Below are 23196 nucleotides of genomic sequence, written 5' to 3' on the forward strand. Positions count from 1 at the left end.
AAAAAGAAAAATACTGAAGAAGTTATAACTTGTAAGATATTATAACATATAGCAAACAGCACAAGCCAGTATGGTAAGTTGGTTGTGGTAAAAGAAAAACACCTTACACGAAAGATGGATTGTTATTTTCCTCATTGATGCGAATGAATGTCTCAGCCCAATGGTTCTTCACAATTTCTGGAACCATTGTTTCCCCGGTGAATGCGCTCCAGTCATTGTTCTCAGCATCACTAAGAACCCATGTTATTGCTTCAGGTGGGTTTGCAAAGTCGAAGGTTTGAGTGATCTTATTCTTCTTCTTGGAAATGTTGCTTGAACAGGACTTGGAACTTTGTGAATCCTGCATGAGATCAGAACAAATGACTGAAGATCAGCCAATCATTGTTTTATGTCAAGACGTGGTAAGTAGTTCATTTGCTAACTCGCCTTAGAATGTCCACCAGGTTGTGAGGCCTTAGGAGTTTCCTCAGTTTCATTTGTTTCCATTTTGACATACTTCTTAGCTTCTTTCAGTGAACGGAAACGCTTTCTTGTCTTCACTTCATGGTAAAACTGCACAAATTATTCTTTGTCAAGTTAAATTTGCCAAATTTTTGCTTGCAATACATAATACTCTAAACATGAATTCAAAATTGTAATTCGGCAATGCTTAAATGTACTATTATATGGACATTTTGTATCAGAAGGCACGATCATGGAGCAATTTGGTAGAATAATGTTATGAGGGAAGTTTGTTATCACCATATGGTAGATGTGAAGTTATTTGGAGGTGTGAGGAAAGAGACATAATTTGGCATTATTTTTACCTAATTATGGAGTGATTTGGCTTTTCAAATGCCAAAATGAAAGGGAAAAGCGAGAGAGATTATATATGATAGTGTAATTTGGTTTAACCGTGTACTTCAACTTGATAATGCCGAAATGGCAGTCCATTAATTGTTGCAAAAATAAGTTTCTATTCAATAGCATACAATATGGGTCTTATATTTGGATCTTACAACTAACTTGTGGGCCTAAGAAGAGACAATAATGCATAATTTTACATGATAAGCTGCAACTTTTTTATTAAAAATAAACAGAAACAGAGATACACAATAGATGCTGACTCTAGTGGTAACTTTTTTTTTAATGCAAAAAACAACTCTTTTCCTGATTAGCCAAGAAGGCTATATCATCATGTCTTAACTTTAAGTGGTTTTTGGAGAAAAATGAGAAAATATACTGCTGAAAAATAACCCCTCCAAAGTCCTAACAAATCCAAGAAGTGTGAATGCGTCGTAAGATTCAGTAGTAAACATATTCTCTCAAAATATAACCTCTCCTAAGTTCTGACAAATCCAAGAAGTGCAAATGCCTCGAAAGCTTTAGCAGTAAACATAGTCTCTCAAAATAACCTTTCTTAATTCCTAACAAATCCAAGAAGTGGGAATGTCTCATAAGGTTCAATAGTAAACATACTCTCTCAAAATAATTTATCCCAAGTTCTAACAAATTCAAGAAGTGGGAATGCCTCAATCATAAGCTTCAACAATAAATGGCTCAAACATTTTTCAAGCTTTAACATCAAGAATATCAACTAGGGAGTTTCGAAAGAGGGGCATTTCCCTAATTAGTTTGGGAAGGGGGCATAAGGCTATATAATTTGCCCGAAAAGGGCAAAGGCCAATTTTGTCCTAAAATAGCAGATAGAAAAGATAAATAAAAGTAACAACTTGCAGGAAGCCAAAAAATTAGTAATACTTCATGTCCAACTTGTAAGGTGAAGCAAGTTCTCACAAAAGAAGTGACAATTTTAAGTAGCATGGAATTGAAGGTGTTATGCAAAAATAGGGAAGTTTAGTGACCACACTCCACACACATTCAACCAGGCATTATTAAAGTCGAAATATACTATTAAATTCCGCATTGCCAATACCGACGTATGCTGCCATAATCTTTCACTTTTCCCTCTCATTTCAGCATTTAAAAAGCTGAATCACCCCTTAAAAATTGTCATAATAAACTTCCCTTGTAACGATATTCTGCCAAATGACTGCATGATCATGGTTTGAATTATTTGTGCAACAAGTAAAAGCTCAACAGTTGTACATAAATAAATTTAAACTACCAGGGTCAACTTTAATTTAAAGCAAGCCGAAGCAAGAAAATGCGTCCCAAATTCCCAATGCTGTGAAGAACTAGTGTGAGATTTGAGAATGCATCTTGTATATCTCAATATTCCTAGAAAATTTAGGGTGGGGAAGCCCCGATTATAAAGGTGAGTGTCACTTTAGAATTGGGAATTTCCTACTGATAAATCACTTAAGATGAAAATGAGCTATGTGCGAGACTACGTACCTAGATAATTAGAAATAGGGAGAGCTCATTTGGATTAAAAAAAACAATACAAAGAAAATATAAGCAAGGATCAATCTCTGCCATATCAGTTATGTTGTTTTCATCAATTTAGTAACATGATAGGAAGACTAGTTGTAGTTCAACTATTTGTTAATAATTTAACAAGAGTAGTATAGTAACATACTGTCAATTTATCAGAGTTAAAACTTAGAGATAGAAAAAAATAATCTAGTCAAAACTTCCAATTCAATCAAGTTTAGCAATACATTATTGAGATTGATAATGAGAGCTATTGTTTTATTTTTCCTTTACATTACGTATTTAGCATGTGTCTAGTCATGGAGATGTGCATATGCCAATAAACTGTGTTCTTCATGTTTTAGGTGGCAAATAAAAATGCGATACTCTAGAGTAGTCGCTATATCATAGACCTTTGAAATGCATCTTGAATAAACTTATATTACGTTTCTCCAAAAAAAAAAAAACTTATATTACAAAAATAAAATTGCATTAAGAGATTTTATAACATATTCACCGACAGAAAGTTTTCTTTCCTATTGTACTGACTACTGAGGTTCATAATTTATTCATCATAGCATGGTATGCATATATGTAGGAAAAATGGAAGTGTTAGCAAGATCATCCAATGAAGTAGCTTTCTTTTAAAACTAAGAATGAGACTTTAGCATATGGATAAACTACAAAAGATTGACAAGCAATATTGTTTGTAACAATAGCATTAAATCAAGCATTAGACAACTTTCATTTTGTATTCGAGCAATGTTCTATTTTTGCTATAAATAGTGTGTTTTAATTTTGGTTTATAAGTGCGGTTAAGACATCGATAACCAAGATAGCAGGGACTGTAATTGAGAAAGAAACAGAAGGCAAACCGAAACTCTATTTTGTGGTAATTGTATGGACGTAAAAATGGATAACACAAACAACCTAATAGCTTGAGTAAATTGCAATCCGGCTAAGAATTAAATAGCTTTGCAAAAGGGGAAATACCATTGAACAAGTGACAGACATTCTATTTATGAGATAGGCAGCGGTTTCAAATGCAAAGTGTCAATATTTTTGGAAACATAAAGACCAGCGAGGAATGAAAAACTGATTAAAACAAAATGTCTATTTCGCAGTTCAATTTTATCATTTTGTTGCCTGTGTGAACAATGAACCATGCCACATATGGCAAAGACACAATTTAATTGGGGTGGTGAGTTTAAATGAGAGGTAGAGTAGAGCAGACATGTGAAAGAAAAAGAAAAGCTTGAAGATTCAACAATGGCGGAAACTGAGAAAAACAGAGAGAAAGAATTTTCTGAAGTAAACTCTATCTTTCATTCAAGCTTAATTATGCTTACATACACACTGCTCTGTATATAATGTATCATAGCTTATAACAGTTTCTAGAGGAATCCTATCTAACAAACTTTAACTAATCTATAACAGATTTGACAGTTTTACAGAAAATATCTTCAGGTTGGAGAAAATATCTGGAGCTTAGTTAGTTAGAACAAAGCAAGTCTAGATTTTGCTCAGTGAGGAAGAACAATCCCAAACGACATCGTTTTGCTGCCTTGAATAAAACATGACAAACATAAGAGAAAATGATGTCGTTTGTCATTTAGATTAACGTCACTGTTTTGAGCTTCAGATTTGTTTAAATCTAAGTTACCATTGAGCTTGTGACCGTTGGAATAGTGTCCAATATTTCTTCTTCGTTTTTGTTTTCATTGGTACCACTTACATCCCCCCTTAAAACTAAGGGGTCAATGGACACCATGGTTTTGGAACGCAGAAATTTAAAGCGAGAAGAGGAAAGACTCTTTGTAAAAATGTCAGCTAATTGGTCACCAGTTGCAATGTAACGAATTTGAAGGTCACAGTGATGAACTCGTTCACGAAAAAAGTGATAATCCACTTTCACATGCTTTGTTCTGGCATGAAAAACAGGGTTCGAAGCAATGGCTAGAGCAGAAATGTTGTCACACTAGAGCTTAGAAGGAAAGGAAAGAAATATACCAAGATCCCTCAAAACTTGACGAATCCAACACAACTCAGCTGCAGTAGTTGCAAGAGCCCTATACTTGGATTTTGTGGAGGATCTGGACATGGTGTCTTGCTTCTTTGCGTTCCAAGTAATTGGATTATAGTCAAGATAAACCAAATATCTAGTGGTGGATTTGCGATCAAAAGGATCACCAGCCCAATCTGAATCTGAAAAAGCTGAAAGAGACAATGGACCACACTAGAAGAAAACCCCAAAATTGGGAGTCCCATTAATATATCTTAGAATTCGTTTGGCTACAATCAAATGAGTTTCATTAGGAGCAGACATAAACTGGTAGACCTGATGAACTACAAAACTGGGATTAGGCCTTGTAAAAGTCAAATAGTGAAGTGAGCCCACCATACCCCTATAAACATGAGGATTAGCAAAGAGAGAACCTTTAGCAGGAACTAATCTTAGGTTAGGAGCACAAGGGGTCTTGGCAAGCTTAGCAGATAGCATGTTGTGCTTAAGAAGCAAATTATGAGCGTACTTAGATTGATTTAGAAATAACCCCTTTGAGGTTCAAGTAATGTGCAAGCCCAGAAAATAGTGTAAATTGCCAAGATCCTTAAGCTCAAACTCAAAACTTAGCTGCTGAATCAAAGACTGTAAGAAAGAGGGACAATTGCTAGTGAGGACAATATCATCTACATAAACCAATAGAAAAACCAAGAACGTGCCATGCCTCAGTATAAACAAGGAAGAATCAGCCATAGAGAGATTTTTGCAGGTGGCATACATGATTAGGAAAGGCAGGATCCACATAGCCAGGGGGTTGTACCATATACACTTCCTCTTTCAAGAAACCATGTAAAAAGGCATTTCTGACATCTAGTTGTCTCGAAGGCCAATTGAACTGAACAGCAAGAGATAAAATGATTCTGACATTAGGTGGCTTAATTACTGGACTGAAAATCTCCTCAAAATCAACATCATATTGTTGATGAAGCCCCTTTAGTACTGATTTGGTCTTATACCTGTTTATACTACTATTATCACTATTATGTTTCAGCTTGAAGACCCATTTGCTACCTACAACATTTTGAGATGGTGAAGGTGGCACCAAGGTCCAGGTGCCTTGTCTAGTAAGAGCAGCAAACTCCTCATCCATAGCTAAGCACCATTGTGGAAATGGTACAACAATTTTATAAAAGGGAGGTTCAGTGATGGTATAGTTAATTTGAGGCTTGGATGCAGATTTTGAAATAGTGGTTGCAAGAGCTTTGGGCTTGAAAATGCTAGCCTTAGACCTGGTAGTCATGGGATGTGTGTTCTGAGCAGGTATAGTGATAAGCACAGAAGTCACAGCAGTGGACTGCAATGGCTCAACATAAGAAGGAACAGGTATAAGAGATGATGAAATGGTGTGAGATGTAGAGGAAGAAGTTATAGGAGCTTGTAGCTGAGGAGTATGCGTGAGAGATGGGATAGGTGATGTGGAAACAGTGGGTGAATAGGGGCTAGGACTAGGCTGACACTAGAGTTGGTGGCAGACTGAGAAGGAGTGTTTGCAACAGGAAAATGAGAAAGAAATGACAACTAATGGGCAATTGATGTTGATGGGGTTGTGTCAGAAGAGGAACTTAAACTCATTGAACAAAACATGTCTAGATATGTAAATTTGAAGTGTATTAGGCTCTAAACAAACATAACCCTTTGAGTTGGCAAGATAGCCAAGGAAAATGCAGGGCTTAGTGTGTGGTTGAAGTTTGTGTTTATTATAAGGTTTAAGAAGAGGGAAGTATGTACAACCAAAGGTTCTAAGGTGAAGTAGATCTGGTTTGGACTGAAACAAAAGCTTCCAAGGTGATTTGTTTTGAAGTAAAGGAGTGGGAAGTCTATTAATGATATGAGTGGCAGTGGAAACTGCATATGACTAGTAGGACAAAAGAAGATTGGAATGTGATAACATGGTAAGAGAACATTCAATGAGATGCCTATGCTTTCTTTCAGCAGTGCCATTCTACTAAGGAGTATGAGGACATGAGGTCTGATGTATGATGCTATGACTAGAACAAAAATGATTGAAGGCAGTAGAAGTAAACTCAACCTCCAACTCAATCTCCTTCGCCACTATTACTACTCTCTAATATGTTCAATTTGATGTCAATCAAGCTTGACTACAAGAATTACATTTCATGAAAGCACCAGTTGATCATATAGTACTAGAAGCCTATTCCTTGATTGAGCATATAGATGGCTCATCCTCTCAGCCTTGTCAGTATCTTCTTGATACTCAAGGAAATTTGACCATGAGTGTAAATCCAAAGTTTCTAACCTGGAGAATCAAAGACAAAGCTTTGCTTTCTTTGATCATTATAGCTTATAATAGTTTCTAGAAGAATCCTATCTAACAAACTCTAACTAATCTATAATAGATTTGACAGTACCGAAAATATCTGGAGCTTAGTTAGTTAGAACAAAGCAAGTCCAGATTTTGCTCGGTGAGGAAGAACAATCCCAAATGACATCGTTTTGCTGCCTTGAATAAAACATGCTAGACATAAGAGAAAACGATGCCATTTATCATTTAGATAAATGTCACCATTTTGAGTTTCAGATTTGTTTAAATCTAAGTTACTGTTGAGCTTGTGACCGTTGGAACAGTGTCCAATCTTTATTCTTCGTTTTTGTTTTCACTAGTACCACTTAAAATATGGAGTGAACTCGTGACCTTCTACTTTGATACTATGTTAAGGCTATGTTTGGTTTAGCCACAAGTACTTAATTTTCATAACCCATTTCTTGTTTTCCATGGGCCTCACCACCTCTTATCTTGTTTGGTTTAATTTTTTTTTTCCTTAATTCTCATAATTCATCTCTCAAAAATGTGAGAATGAATAGCGAGTTATGAGAACAAAAGTTTAAAGTTTTCGGATTAAAGGAAATTGAGTTAAGTGGCTTAATTGTAATAAAATAGACATGGTTGGAACGCACACGTTAGTGTTGTCTCACTTATAAGTTAGTCAACAATAATAAGAGCCAACGGCTCTTTGCCGCTTGATTCTGAAATGGAAACTCACATTTCTAAAACAAAGTTTTTTCACCTGCACTTGGACGCAACAACACACACACAGAGCTTTGCCTCATTCTTCATCTCTCAACCTCAAGTTCTCACATCTCTCTTAATCCAACAGAATTCTTTCAAGTGAGTTGATCTAACCTTCATTTCTTTGTTTCAAAACTCTTTGGTTTAGGTTTTTTGGTTAAATATCTGTAGATTTTTATGGGTTGGTCTGATATTTATATAGGTTTCTTTGGTTAAATATATGTGGGTATTTATGTTTCTCAAATATATATATATATATATATATATGTGGGTATTTATGGGTCCTTCCTCATCATATTCTTATAAATGGGTTAGGATCATAATTTTTTTTTTTTTGGCATAATTCGAGAATATATATATATATATATATATTTTTTTTTTTACTAGGGTTAGGTGTTTTAGAGTGGAAAAGGAAAAGAAGCCTTTTGATAGTTAAGGTATGTGACTGCAAGAGAGACGTGAGAGTACTAATTTGGGAAAATTCACACGGCAAGAGAGAGAGAAAGGGCCGCCGGTCTAGGGAGAGAGAAATGGCCGTTGATCTATGGGTTTGAGGCTAAAGACTCAAGCGACCTGTGTGTGGGTTTCATTTTGTCACTTCTTTTTTGGTTCCACTGGGGTTTCGTTTATGTGGAGAGAGATTGTTCTAGTATTTGTCTCAAAACTCTCACGCTGGTTTTAAAGAGAAAAGACAGTAGCCGTTTTGACTAATGGGTTACCCAAACTGAGTTAAAGTTGGGTTTTCCAAACTAAAAACCAAGGGGAGTTCTGATACCAAACACGGTGTGGAATGTATTAAGAGAAAATAGGGAGTTAGAAATGATTTATGAGAACTGAGATATAAATTTTAAAATATGAGTTATGTGACAACCAAATATAGCATAAATTACCGATTTTGAGAGAATCAGTAATTTAACAATCACTAAAACAGAACCACAAGATTTCATTACAGAAAGAGGCAAATGACAAGATTACCGTAATTGACATGCATGGAGTCAACACATTCAGACACGCGAGCACTAACGAAGGGCAAGAATTTGGAGTGGTGGATGAAAATTTGTAGAGACCAGACTCATTCGCTCTTCTTCATGGTGACCTAATCCTAGGCAAAGAAATGAAAGGGATGAACTTTCAAAGAAAAAATCATTATCTTTGCAAGGGTGATAAATTGAGAGTAAGGATTTGGTATAGAGAAAACATGGAAACATTAAAAACACAACAAGGAAGGAGGCGTATGTAGAGCCAATGTGAGAGAAGGTCCTTCGATCAGGCCTTGCCATTACCAACATAATGATGCTCATGGACACAATTAACAATCTTCACGAGTAGTTATACTGGTAAGATTTGAAATGACATGATAAGTGTCACCAATATCTAGTAATCAGCTTGAAATCTGAGAATGGACACCATAGAAGGCAAGGTGAGCAAAGAGATCTCTAGAGGAGGTGCTGAGGTTGAGTAGCAATAACAATAGGTTGCTATCATATGATCGAATTCGTAATAGATTTGACAGCGAGAGCAAGATTCATGGTTTGGGGTATCAGTGTTCCCATCAAAGAATTGGCCACATGAATTAGGAAGGTTGTTATATTTAGAATCTCCATTACAGCCAGATCCACGACCGTGAGAGTGGCAACCTCAACCCCTAGGAATAGTAGGATCACCTCGATCGGCAGTGTTTTCTTCATTTACACAGCTACCATATATATGGTATAAGGTTTATTTACTAAAACTGTGGCTATAGCTTAAATGTGGGAATTGCTTTCCTTTTGCTTTTGGTCATGATTGTGTCAGTTTGATTTCTATATGTGGCCATAATTTTTGCATGTAATGTAATTTCTACTCTATTTTTCTTTACTTTTCAAGGAAGAAGTTGTTGATGTTCTGTATGTTTTGTCAATAATTAGTATCTCAAAGAATATATAGTTTTTGTCATGGAATCACGGGAAATATGTTGTTATTAATTAAGTAATAATAATATTTTTATTGCAGGCCACGTGGTGTAAAGTTGATGAGTTCGCATTGGAGAATCTTTTTTTATCAAGCAATAATAATGCTTGCAACTTCTTGGAGTCAACCTCCTATAATTCTTTCGATGTGTTTAGGAAGAAAAGACATATTCAGGGATTACTTTTCCTCTATTGTTATGCCTACAATTCCATGGTTTAGACACCTCAAAGGAAGTTAATTGTAATGACTAGTAAAGCTTGTCAATCACAATATTTAGGCTATGTTTGGTAATCTTTTTCTCCTCAATTTTTTGTTTTCAATGACAATTTTCTGTTTCCTAAGGTAAAAAAAAAAAACTTGTTTGTAACTTATTTTAGGCAAAAATCAAAAACTATTTCTAATTTCCATATTATGAAGGAAATTGAAAATGGGTTTTAAGTTGTTTTTATTTCTCAGTTTTCAAAGGCTTAAAAAACATAGAATAGAGAGGCCCTACACGCTACTTTAATGAACTGACACGTTGAGCCGCACAAATAACAAAATATTTTTCACTCTCTTTCCCGTGCCTCCACTTTTTTTTTTTTTTTTTTCTCTCAATTTTCAGCGCCAAAAATTATATTTCTCTTCAATCCCACGTATCTGAACCCTTAAATCTATCTCTACGCCTAAAAGAAAGCAATATCTTTGAGATGCAATTTGTTTTTTCTTTGCTTTCTTGAAATTTTATTTTTAAATATATTGAAAGTTTTTTTAAAGTATAATTATACTTTAAATTTGTATATAAGGAAATAAGATTAAAAAATACAAAGAGAAATCAATTAGCAAACACACCCAACTAGTATGACAATAAACTCCCTATAAAAAAAAAGAAAAAAAGAAAAAAAAAAAAGAGACAAAAAGTCCTTTCTTTTACTTTTTTTTACTTTTATTATTTATTTTTATGCATAAGAGTTTGCAAAAGAAAGCATTTTCTACATGCATAAATTTGGTTTATGCTCTATTTATTTCAAGGAAAAACTTTATGTGAGAATAGTTTTTTGTATTTTTCTATGTTTGGTAATATTTTAAAAAAATTAGATCAAAGGTATGAGATAGAGTTGTTTTCAGCTAAAATTTTCTAAAAAACAATTATATTTGACACAAACCTAAATAAGGAAAAAAACTCTATTTCAAATGAAACTAAATAAGATCAGTAAAGAGATAGTTTCCAACTTATTTTAAAGTCACTACCAAACATAGAAAAATAAGATAGTTTGCTAGAAAATACTTTTTGAAAAATAATCCATATTTCAAAAAATGCTAATATTGAAACAAACAAATTAACTATATATTCGAACATTAAAAAAAAAATTTTAATTTACAAGACACTAAGTAATTTAACTAAAATTATGTATGATAGAATTATGTAATTAAATGATTAAATTTACTATTTTTTAATAACTTAAACTTTTGGGTGAATCATTAATTGAACATAGTATCAAAGTAATAGGTCTTGGGTTCAATCCCTAACTCCTCCACTCTATTTTCCATTTAAAATCACATGTGTTGTGCTTCATCTATTAAAAGAGAGTTTAATCCTACATGTAAGGGAAAATGTTAGAATTAAATGTGCTACATGTGAGGAAAATGTTAGAAATATGTGTGCTTTCTATTTTTTTGAGAATCAAAATTATGTGTGCTTAAATGATTAAATTTATCATTTCCCAATATCTTCTTAAGCTTTTAGAAGAATTAGTAATTAACAATGTCTAAAGAAAAAAAAAAAAAAAAAACCCTAGATTCAAACTTTTTATCATGAGATGTCTCCAATTTCAAGAATTATAAAATTCACTTGCAAAATTAGATCAAAAGTCTGGAGCCTTCTAAGCCATATAAAACCTAATACTGCTGCAAAAGAAGAGATGCTGAGTATAACGCTATTACCTGGTCTATTTTCCCAAAGTACTTAGCAGAGGTCCGTGGCCTTTGTTCCACTATCCATCCCTCTGGCAATCCATATTCTCTTCCATCAAAAAAATGTACTTTTGGCATTTGGGGCTGCTGTTGATCCTCGCTCAGCATTCTGGGCTGCCCTTCCGTCGTCTCCATTTTGTTTAGCCCTCTTGAATTGTTCTCATCCATAATAACTCACTGTGTGCGCTCACAGTGTGTGTCACAGACTCATAGAGAAGACTTATTTATAAAGGTTACAAAAGTGGAGAATATATCAAGCATCTATATGCATGTAACGCTCACTCTTCTTTTATTGGTACATACACACAGATTCTTTTTTGAAATTTGTGGATTTCATTACATGCAAAATAGATATAGGGTGGCAAAGCGAGGAGCTAAGTCAATAAACCGCTTTTGTCTTATTCGGACAGGAAATTTATTACAGAGATTTATTAGGGTTCTCTACATCCAACTTATTCAACCCATTCAACTTATAATGTTCATTACAGAGGCTCTGGTGTGTGTGTGTGTGTGTATATATATATATGCGTGTGTGTTATATATCACTTCCTAACGAAGTTTGTAAATGCATTATAAATTATGGTCGTCATTTGAGTGTGAATGATTTTCTTTAGGTCAAACTTACGAAGTACTTCTTGACAATAAAAAGGTTTGAATTGATGGGTGACCTAGCGTTTTTTTTTTCAACTTTGTCACAAGACTGGGAAAGGAAAATACATGAAACCTGAAGAAAAACTAGTATAAGAAAACCAGTAAAAAAAATTGACCTTTTCTTTTTTCTTCATTATTAAGATTTAATTAAGGCTCTTTGTGTAGTCGATAAATAATTCCAGTATCATGGGCTCACTTCCAACTGCATCCCAATGCATTAATCATTGATTACATCTTGTCAAAATAAAAACTCTCATGAATTTTTAAAGGGTTTTTTTTTTTCAAGTCATAGACTATGCTTAAAATATGTGAGCTCATATTTCATTAGTTTATTTACACTTTCAAAAAAAGAAGTAAAACAATACTTTTACAATAATTATTTTTTATTATTAAAAAGTCAAGGTACAAGTGAATTCACATATCATTCACGAGCTTAACTGCCCTTCCATTGAGTTTTTGCTTACCAATTCCCTTTGCCTTAGTTGAAATCAAAGGGAAGTTTGGTAAGAGATTTTTAGTATCATTATTTAAGTATTGTGAAAATACGTATTGTGATGTTGAAACAATGAAAATTGTTGTTTAAACAACGCTACCAAACAGACCACAAATAGTCGAATGGAGCGTGTTTTTTGGATTATAGTAATTTCTAATTAGCATAGGGCTATAGTGTAACTTATATAAAATTAAGCTACATTTTCCGTGCTGCAAACTTATATCAAAGCTGCACTTTGCCCATTTTATATTTGAATGCATAAATTTAGCCTAATTTATACTTAACAGAAGTTGATGTAAATATATATCATATAATAAACTGAGCCTAACAACTGCCAAATTCTTTTACTTTTGAATATTCATTAATTTCTTGGATATATGCAAATGTTCATCAACCACATATTAAAGGCAAATCTAGGATGACTTCTCTAGGGGCCAATGTCTAAGACTCCCATAACAAAAGTGCCCCAAAATTATAGCATGATAAATGGAAAATACAAACACATAATTGAGTTGTACAATCCTTCCCTGTCTTCAAAGAGAGCCCGAGAATATTGGCTCAACATAACTCCAATCCCCTTGTAAACCCTGTTTCAACCAAAAACAAAAATTAATTTGTGATGAGTGCGTGGAATTGTAATTGACAATCAATTTTTCCTAATAACTCAAGACTCTAATTTTTGTAAACTAGTCTCTTATGAGGAAAATTATGTTATTAAGTGAAGTTAATAAAATGATTTTAATAAATTAGGTTAAATTGTTTTACACTTTTAAAATTTATTTTATTCATGTCATATCATAAATTTATATTAGCGTTTGTTTTATTTGTAAAATTTTTTAATTAGAGAGAGAGAATAATTAAATCTCAAATAAAATATCTTGATAAATTTATTACTGGCAATATTTTAAAATATAACTGAGAATATATATATATATATATATATATGAAAATGTAACCAACGAATAAAAATTACCTTTTTTACACACTTAATTTTAAACCCTAATCATATATATCAATGCTGCAAAACGATCAACTTCAAGGATAATTGAGTGTTAATTGGAGCCCAATGGAAGTGATTATTCTTATCCATGAGTTCAAGACATGATCGTAACCATTACCCACTAACCATTAATAGAATCAAATTTTGTATTATTTGTTATTATTTAAAAAAAAATTATTAATACACTTGGATATTTAGGGTTTGGTTGATTAGAAACTAATAAGGTTTTTATCCTTTATCATTAGTGATATAAGATCTATACAATATAAGATATGATGGTTGACCGTTAACCGTTAATAAAATCTGTATATAAGATGTGATGGTTGACTGTTAACCGTTAATAAAATCAAATATGATATCATTTGTTAACCGTTTACCGTTAATAAAATCTGTATATGAGATATGATGGTAGACCGTTAACCGTTAATAAAATCAAATATCATATCATTTGTTATTATTAGATCATATTTAGTAGTACACTTGCCTTTTTTGGTTTGATCAATGTGAAATTAATAAGTTTGTTATCCTTCATCATTAGTGACATAAGATTTATTTAATATGAGATGACCGGTATAATACAAGACTTGACGGTATACCGTTTATCGTTAATAGAATCAAAATTGTCATAATTTGTTTTTATAAGAACAACTATATTAATTCACTTGCATTTTATGGGTTGAATGATGATTGTGGAGGGACAACCTCTCCCTTAGAAGGTATTGTCCGCTTTGGGTAAAGACCCTCACGGATTTGCTCATTCCCATATTGGGGAGAGACGCCTCTCACCTTTAGCTTATAAGCGCTGAGCCTAAGTGAAGGTGTATCACTCATGTGAGATATGATGATTGATTGTTAATTGTTAGCAGCTAATAGAATCAAAGTTTGGTATCATTTGTTATTATTTGATCAAATTTACTAGTACACTTGCATTTTTATGATTTCATTAGTAACATAAGATTTAACTACCGCGCACCCTTGGCATGATAGTCACTTTACAAGTATAAATACTTGTAGGGTGTGGAGGGTAAGAGCCAGGATTCAAGTCTTCAAGAGGGAGTTTCACACATATATACACTTAGATTAGGTTATAGTAGAATTTTTATCTTGTATCTAAAATAAAGCTAACATAAAGAATATGGGACAAGACATCTAATCATTTATCGTTAATAGAATAAGTTGGAACATCGATAGTAGAACGTCTTTATTAATTAGTTCACTTACATCTTTATGGTTTGATTGATGAGAAATTAATATTTATATCATTTGAGATAATTTGGCATCATTTATTATTATTAGATCATATTTTTTTAGTGCAATTGCATTTTTTATGGTTTGATTGATGAGAAATTAATAAGGCTTCATCATTAATAACATAAGATCTATATAATGCTAAACAATTTGTGCAAGATCTAATAATAATATGATAGTTCATTATAAATATACTATGATTTTTGTTTATTTATTTTAGAAACAAGCACACACATAAAAGAGAGAGGGAATGTATTTCTAACACATAAGTAGACTAGGAATTAGGAAGCTTATTTCATGTGTGTGCGTGTGTGTATATATATATTTCATAATTTTCCTTTTGTTAGGTGATCCCAAATGTAAAAGGAGGAAAAAAATATTGCAAGTTTCTAAAGAGACTTGGACCCAAGTTTAGGGCACAACCACCTCTAACGTTATCATTCAAACGAAATGGTGTTGCATAAGAATTATTAGATTCCCTTTTCAATGTAATTAAACAAGTGAATCCAACTTGAAAATCCGAGGAGCAAACAACTTGTACTTCTATAAACACAAGCTTTTTGAATCATTTCCATAAATTAGATTGAAGAGATAGTTTAAAGTTAACAATGGGTTCTGGTGGCAGCCAACAAATGTTAGGGTTTAGATTTCTGGAAGGGTCAACAAATTAGGATGGTAGTCTAAGTAAAACGCGGTAATATTGGTACATAAGGTAACATTTTCACCATGGGATTTGGTAACTTTATATTTGGTTTAGCGTCTTAGATTCCTATTCAAAAAACCTATTTTAGATACCGTGGCAATGGTTCTTTATATGGAACACACCGTGCTGAAATGGAAAGGAATCAAACCCTATTTGGTGTCAATTTTTATAAGTTGTATCTGGGCGAAAGGATTTGAACATTGAACTGGCTCGGACTCCCACTATTTATATGTCTCAATTGTTCTATCATTTTCACACAATTCTCTTTTCTATTCTATCAATCTATCTCTATAGGCCAATATGTCAGACTCCCAAAATCCCATTAAGGTGGAGAACATCACGGGGTGGGAGATACAACCCTATGTTCCAAAACCAGTAGTTGAGGGTTGTTTTTCTCAAGACAATGGCCTCCTTGCTAAACTTCGCAAAATTCTCAAACACGTGATATCTGTAAGTGGTTCTTTTCACCTTTTGTTGTTAGGGTCTGTGCATGATACAGATATGAATTTCACAATCCATGCTAACAATTTCCTATCTTTTATTTTGCAATAGCAATCCACGTCTTACTTAAGGAAACAGGCGGGAAAAAACGAGGATGGGACCAACGACAATGGTGCAGTTCAAGCTGTGCCTATATCATACCAACCACCGGTACTGGATTGTGCAAACAAAAATCTTGCTATCAACACGGTAAACTTTTACACAAATCCTCGTCTATATTATTATTTGATATGTTTTCCAGTTTAGGTTATTTGACATGAAAGTTTTCTCATGCAAATTATATTCTTCACGATGTTAACAATGCTATCTTTGTATTTGCTGTTGAAAACACAGGCGACCCCGCTCAAAAAGCAGCGGGGTAGTACCAGTTTGGCTGGGGAGATCTCAGTCTCGTTTAAGCTACCCAGTGATTGTGACATTAATTTTGAAGAAGTGGACAAGGTAGTTTCATTTCCGAGATAGAGTTCTCAATTCGTTTATTCTGTTTAATGAATTTTGTAAGAAAAAACTCATACATTTATCCTTGAATTGTGATAAATTCCTGTATGGGTGGTGTTGTTTGGATGAACAAGTGTGACTCTTTATGAGGGGTTACAACTTTTGACAGGGGTTTGTAACTGTTAGGAAGATACAACTCTTTGCAAAGTTGTTCTAATCCTCTCCTTTTCAAACCCTATTTTTATATATGACCATCTACTCACCATGATCATCATATACACTCCTATATGTGGATGAACATATACACACTATTGTTTTAATGGGCACTTGATGATTTTGTTTGCAGATCTTGTCCCCTCTTCCTCAAGATGTGGATCCGAAGGACTCTAATACTCAGAATGTGCGTCAGTTTTCTTTTGTTGAGAGGCTAGATGGATGGAAAATTATACGAAGAAAACGCAGCAATGGAAGATTCGATGTGGTAATTTGATTGACTTTTTTTTTTTTTTTTGGATCTCACTAACTTTTGTTGCCTCGTAATGAACTTAAAGTAAAGCATATTTGTTGAAGGGTGCAATTTAAAAATTCCTACAATACTTATTTCCATGAAATTAAAGGATCATAATTAAGAAGTTAATGCGTTGTTAACATAACATATATATAATGTTCCATGCAGTATTATCATCATGAAAAATCAAACCGAACATTCCGGTCGACCGTTGAGGTTGTCAATTTTCTGCTTTATGAGGTTTATCCAGATAAACCGAAGCCAAAAAAGGCCAGGGAAGCTGATGCTGAAGCTGATAATTCGGTGAGTTCGAGATTCAAAACTACATGTTTGGCATTTAAGAATTACTGAAAAAATTATACCTTGATGATAGTAAAAAATCTGTTCATTAATATCTCGGCACTGTAATATTTTCAGGCACAGAAATCCGAACAAAAGAAAGAAATACTGAAGAGGAAGAGGACCTCTCCAACAGCTGAAGGTGGTAGTAGTGTTATATCAAAGAAGAAGAAGGCGCGCATGTCATCTGAGGTTCGTGAAGAACACAAGACAAAGACAGTCGAAGTGAAATACATAGAGACAATGGAGGAATTGGTAGATGATGATGGATATATTGTGGAGCTCATTAATCCTTCCTATGGTTACAACTTTTACCGCCGTACATCCCCTGAAACTGAAGAGGAAAAAAGAAAGCGTCTATATGTTGAGGAGTGGCTGTACATTGCAAATCAAAATCTTCTTAATATGTTCAACGGGGAACAAAATGTGCCACAGGGACAGGGTACGTAATTATCTCACACTTACTAACATACACCATCAGTCTCATGTGCTAAATGCGAAACATTCTTATATAAAAAAATAAAAATTATATCCACATTTGAGATTAAAGTATGGACATTGTGTATAATGTTTAGATCCACAAACTTTTTTTATAAACTGTTGAAAAATAAATTCGTACTGGTTCTCATTTAAATCTACTAAGATCCATCACTTATATCACTTTTTTTCTTACCAATAATTATTCACTATATCTGCAGTTTATAACTCTAGCATTTTTCTTGTGTTTATAAAATATTCATTAGTGAGTGTGCAAGATAAATTTCCTGTTGTTAATTATCTAACGTGTGGATCAAGTTTTCTATTCAGAATCGTCTAGCTCTTTAATTTTATTGTTTTCTCAAAGTCTCACTGATTGCAGGAAATAATGAGATGGATGCGGATGAGGATTATGACGTAGAAGAGAACATTTTTGCAGACCCACCCCCGGATTCTGTTGCTGCCAAACCTACACAAAAGAAAGAAAATCCTGTAAAGCCAAAACAAGAAGAAAACATCAGTGCAGCCCCACCCCCAGATTCGGTTGCTGCCATTCCTATACAGGAGCAAGCATTTCCTGTAGTGCCAAAAGATGCAGCCCCACCACCCCCAGCTTCTGTTGCTGCCATTCCGACACAAGAGCAAGAAAATCCTGTGAACCAGCAAGCTAATCCTGTGGAAATGGTGCCAAACAATCCTGCTATGGTGGAAGCCAATCCTGATCTAGTGCAGGGCAATGATATTCCTGTTCTAATGGAGCGCGATGATGGTGGATCCTCAAGTTTCATTGCTTCCTACAATGAACAATGTGCACTGATCAACTTTATACCGCGTGTTGATGAAGCCTTTGAGGTTGTGTATTTCAGGTTTAATGACGATTGATAGCGGGCCTTTAGTTAGAATTTCTAGATGTGAGTAATTAGCTAGTGTTTTGCTGATTACCTTGCTTTTGTTTTTGAAAAAAATACATTGCTGCAAACTTCATAATTTCTTCGTCTTTGGGCACCCAATCAGTTAGCCGAATATATACAATTGAGTCATAAGACCATAAATATCAATAAAAAATAATATTTAGTTAAGTTTCTGTACATAAAATTTTTATTTAAAACCATTTTTTTTTCTTCTTGACCTACAAAATTACTATTAAAATTTTTTCTTCAAGTTTTTTTAACATTTCTTTTTTTAATTGATAATATCTGTACATACATTAGAAAAAAAAAAACAGTCTTTCTATATAACTAAGAATTTTATATTACAATTTTGGACTTTTTTTTAAAATAATTTTACGATAATTTTTATTGTTGTCTTCCTATTGTATTATTTCATTATTTTCTAAATCTTATTATAACTTACAACTTACTTTATTCGTTGGTTACATTTTCATATANCTATTATACATCCTTTTTCAAAAGCTTGTGTCAAATTTAGAGCTTTTAAACCTAACTTTATTGAGAATCTATCATAATATTTGAACCATATTATTTATTTATTTATTTTTATGAAAATTAATATATATATTTTAGTAATGAAGGTAAAGGGTGATTTGAAATCTGGACATAACCATAATAGATTTTATTCTGGATAACCCAATACTTACAGGATATATATAAACAGATCTAAAAGGAGGCTTCAAATGGGGATCTAAACATATATTCCCTTGAAAAAATGTTAAGAAAATTGAATTATAGCCTAATTTCAATCTCACTCAAGATCTAATTGTTTCAAGCGATAAGCAACAATAATTTTAAATCAAACCAAGGTCATTGAGAGTATCTCACGACCTATCCCACACTCATACTCTAACTACAGGGCCACAACCCTAAGTAGTTGGTAGTAATAATAATTGAGCCTTAAGAAAGAGTACTAGATGATTTTTAATTACCTTTTTTTACACACTTAATTTTAAACCCTAATCATATATATCAATGCTGCAAAACGATCAACTTCAAGGATAATTGAGTGTTAATTGGAGCCCAATGGAAGTGATTATTCTTATCCATGAGTTCAAGACATGATCGTAACCATTACCCACTAACCATTAATAGAATCAAATTTTGTATTATTTGTTATTATTTAAAAAAAAATTATTAATACACTTGGATATTTAGGGTTTGGTTGATTAGAAACTAATAAGGTTTTTATCCTTTATCATTAGTGATATAAGATCTATACAATATAAGATATGATGGTTGACCGTTAACCGTTAATAAAATCTGTATATAAGATGTGATGGTTGACTGTTAACCGTTAATAAAATCAAATATGATATCATTTGTTAACCGTTTACCGTTAATAAAATCTGTATATGAGATATGATGGTAGACCGTTAACCGTTAATAAAATCAAATATCATATCATTTGTTATTATTAGATCATATTTAGTAGTACACTTGCACTTTTTTGGTTTGATCAATGTGAAATTAATAAGTTTGTTATCCTTCATCATTAGTGACATAAGATTTATTTAATATGAGATGACCGGTATAATACAAGACTTGACGGTATACCGTTTATCGTTAATAGAATCAAAATTGTCATAATTTGTTTTTATAAGAACAACTATATTAATTCACTTGCATTTTATGGGTTGAATGATGATTGTGGAGGGACAACCTCTCCCTTAGAAGGTATTGTCCGCTTTGGGTAAGACCCTCACGGATTTGCTCATTCCCATATTGGGGAGAGACGCCTCTCACCTTTAGCTTATAAGCGCTGAGCCTAAGTGAAGGTGTATCACTCATGTGAGATATGATGATTGATTGTTAATTGTTAGCAGCTAATAGAATCAAAGTTTGGTATCATTTGTTATTATTTGATCAAATTTACTAGTACACTTGCATTTTTATGATTTCATTAGTAACATAAGATTTAACTACCGCGCACCCTTGGCATGATAGTCACTTTACAAGTATAAATACTTGTAGGGTGTGGAGGGTAAGAGCCAGGATTCAAGTCTTCAAGAGGGAGTTTCACACATATATACACTTAGATTAGGTTATAGTAGAATTTTTATCTTGTATCTAAAATAAAGCTAACATAAAGAATATGGGACAAGACATCTAATCATTTATCGTTAATAGAATAAGTTGGAACATCGATAGTAGAACGTCTTTATTAATTAGTTCACTTACATCTTTATGGTTTGATTGATGAGAAATTAATATTTATATCATTTGAGATAATTTGGCATCATTTATTATTATTAGATCATATTTTTTTAGTGCAATTGCATTTTTTATGGTTTGATTGATGAGAAATTAATAAGGCTTCATCATTAATAACATAAGATCTATATAATGCTAAACAATTTGTGCAAGATCTAATAATAATATGATAGTTCATTATAAATATACTATGATTTTTGTTTATTTATTTTAGAAACAAGCACACACATAAAAGAGAGAGGGAATGTATTTCTAACACATAAGTAGACTAGGAATTAGGAAGCTTATTTCATGTGTGTGCGTGTGTGTATATATATATTTCATAATTTTCCTTTTGTTAGGTGATCCCAAATGTAAAAGGAGGAAAAAAATATTGCAAGTTTCTAAAGAGACTTGGACCCAAGTTTAGGGCACAACCACCTCTAACGTTATCATTCAAACGAAATGGTGTTGCATAAGAATTATTAGATTCCCTTTTCAATGTAATTAAACAAGTGAATCCAACTTGAAAATCCGAGGAGCAAACAACTTGTACTTCTATAAACACAAGCTTTTTGAATCATTTCCATAAATTAGATTGAAGAGATAGTTTAAAGTTAACAATGGGTTCTGGTGGCAGCCAACAAATGTTAGGGTTTAGATTTCTGGAAGGGTCAACAAATTAGGATGGTAGTCTAAGTAAAACGCGGTAATATTGGTACATAAGGTAACATTTTCACCATGGGATTTGGTAACTTTATATTTGGTTTAGCGTCTTAGATTCCTATTCAAAAAACCTATTTTAGATACCGTGGCAATGGTTCTTTATATGGAACACACCGTGCTGAAATGGAAAGGAATCAAACCCTATTTGGTGTCAATTTTTATAAGTTGTATCTGGGCGAAAGGATTTGAACATTGAACTGGCTCGGACTCCCACTATTTATATGTCTCAATTGTTCTATCATTTTCACACAATTCTCTTTTCTATTCTATCAATCTATCTCTATAGGCCAATATGTCAGACTCCCAAAATCCCATTAAGGTGGAGAACATCACGGGGTGGGAGATACAACCCTATGTTCCAAAACCAGTAGTTGAGGGTTGTTTTTCTCAAGACAATGGCCTCCTTGCTAAACTTCGCAAAATTCTCAAACACGTGATATCTGTAAGTGGTTCTTTTCACCTTTTGTTGTTAGGGTCTGTGCATGATACAGATATGAATTTCACAATCCATGCTAACAATTTCCTATCTTTTATTTTGCAATAGCAATCCACGTCTTACTTAAGGAAACAGGCGGGAAAAAACGAGGATGGGACCAACGACAATGGTGCAGTTCAAGCTGTGCCTATATCATACCAACCACCGGTACTGGATTGTGCAAACAAAAATCTTGCTATCAACACGGTAAACTTTTACACAAATCCTCGTCTATATTATTATTTGATATGTTTTCCAGTTTAGGTTATTTGACATGAAAGTTTTCTCATGCAAATTATATTCTTCACGATGTTAACAATGCTATCTTTGTATTTGCTGTTGAAAACACAGGCGACCCCGCTCAAAAAGCAGCGGGGTAGTACCAGTTTGGCTGGGGAGATCTCAGTCTCGTTTAAGCTACCCAGTGATTGTGACATTAATTTTGAAGAAGTGGACAAGGTAGTTTCATTTCCGAGATAGAGTTCTCAATTCGTTTATTCTGTTTAATGAATTTTGTAAGAAAAAACTCATACATTTATCCTTGAATTGTGATAAATTCCTGTATGGGTGGTGTTGTTTGGATGAACAAGTGTGACTCTTTATGAGGGGTTACAACTTTTGACAGGGGTTTGTAACTGTTAGGAAGATACAACTCTTTGCAAAGTTGTTCTAATCCTCTCCTTTTCAAACCCTATTTTTATATATGACCATCTACTCACCATGATCATCATATACACTCCTATATGTGGATGAACATATACACACTATTGTTTTAATGGGCACTTGATGATTTTGTTTGCAGATCTTGTCCCCTCTTAAAAAAAAAAAAAAAAAAAAAACCAAAAAAGTCAACAAATGAAACACTTCTTGAGAAAAAAAAAAAAAAGAACAAACCCAACAAGAATCAGATCAACCATGCAAAAACCAGATCTATTCTTTCAAGGGTCAAAATTATAAATTGTTTTAAAAAATCAGAGGTATAGGAAAATTACCCCATCTAATTTTACGACACGCACAGTGCCTGAATGTTGCCCCTTTTCCAAGTAAAAACTCTCCTGCCCTTCCGTCGCCAAGGGCTTAAGGATCTGCGACTCCATAGCCTTGTTATCCTCACTGTACTCAGAAATTAGCACCATTGTTACCCTA

The 23196-nt window shown here is 33.4% G+C and overlaps 3 protein-coding genes across 3 annotated transcripts; 2 read left to right on the top strand and 1 right to left on the bottom strand.

The window, feature by feature from the left end:
* Window positions 1-103: 103 nt before the first annotated feature.
* Window positions 104-11483, bottom strand: LOC111993032 (methyl-CpG-binding domain-containing protein 5). The gene is made up of 3 exons (XM_024024877.2): window positions 11319-11483; window positions 427-552; window positions 104-340 (listed from the first exon to the last, which is right to left on the bottom strand). The coding sequence occupies exons 1-3, from the start codon at window positions 11481-11483 to the stop codon at window positions 104-106; spliced, it is 528 nt and encodes a 175-aa protein (XP_023880645.2).
* Window positions 11484-15541: 4058 nt separating this feature from the next.
* On the top strand, window positions 15542-18773 carry LOC111993077 (uncharacterized). The gene is made up of 7 exons (XM_024024930.2): window positions 15542-15893; window positions 15996-16133; window positions 16278-16385; window positions 16729-16863; window positions 17059-17193; window positions 17308-17671; window positions 18089-18773. Exons 1-7 carry the CDS (start codon window positions 15744-15746, stop codon window positions 18586-18588), a joined length of 1530 nt encoding a protein of 509 aa, XP_023880698.2. The 5' UTR covers window positions 15542-15743; the 3' UTR covers window positions 18589-18773.
* Window positions 18774-21663: 2890 nt separating this feature from the next.
* Window positions 21664-22723, top strand: LOC136070284 (uncharacterized). The gene is made up of 4 exons (XM_065780038.1): window positions 21664-22017; window positions 22120-22257; window positions 22402-22509; window positions 22676-22723. Exons 1-4 carry the CDS (start codon window positions 21868-21870, stop codon window positions 22721-22723), a joined length of 444 nt encoding a protein of 147 aa, XP_065636110.1. The 5' UTR covers window positions 21664-21867.
* The last annotated feature ends 473 nt before the right edge of the window (window positions 22724-23196 follow it).

This window comes from Quercus suber, unplaced genomic scaffold, assembly GCF_002906115.3.
Source record: "Quercus suber isolate HL8 unplaced genomic scaffold, Cork oak 2.0 scaffold_223, whole genome shotgun sequence".
In the NCBI taxonomy this organism is placed as follows: domain Eukaryota; kingdom Viridiplantae; phylum Streptophyta; class Magnoliopsida; order Fagales; family Fagaceae; genus Quercus; species Quercus suber.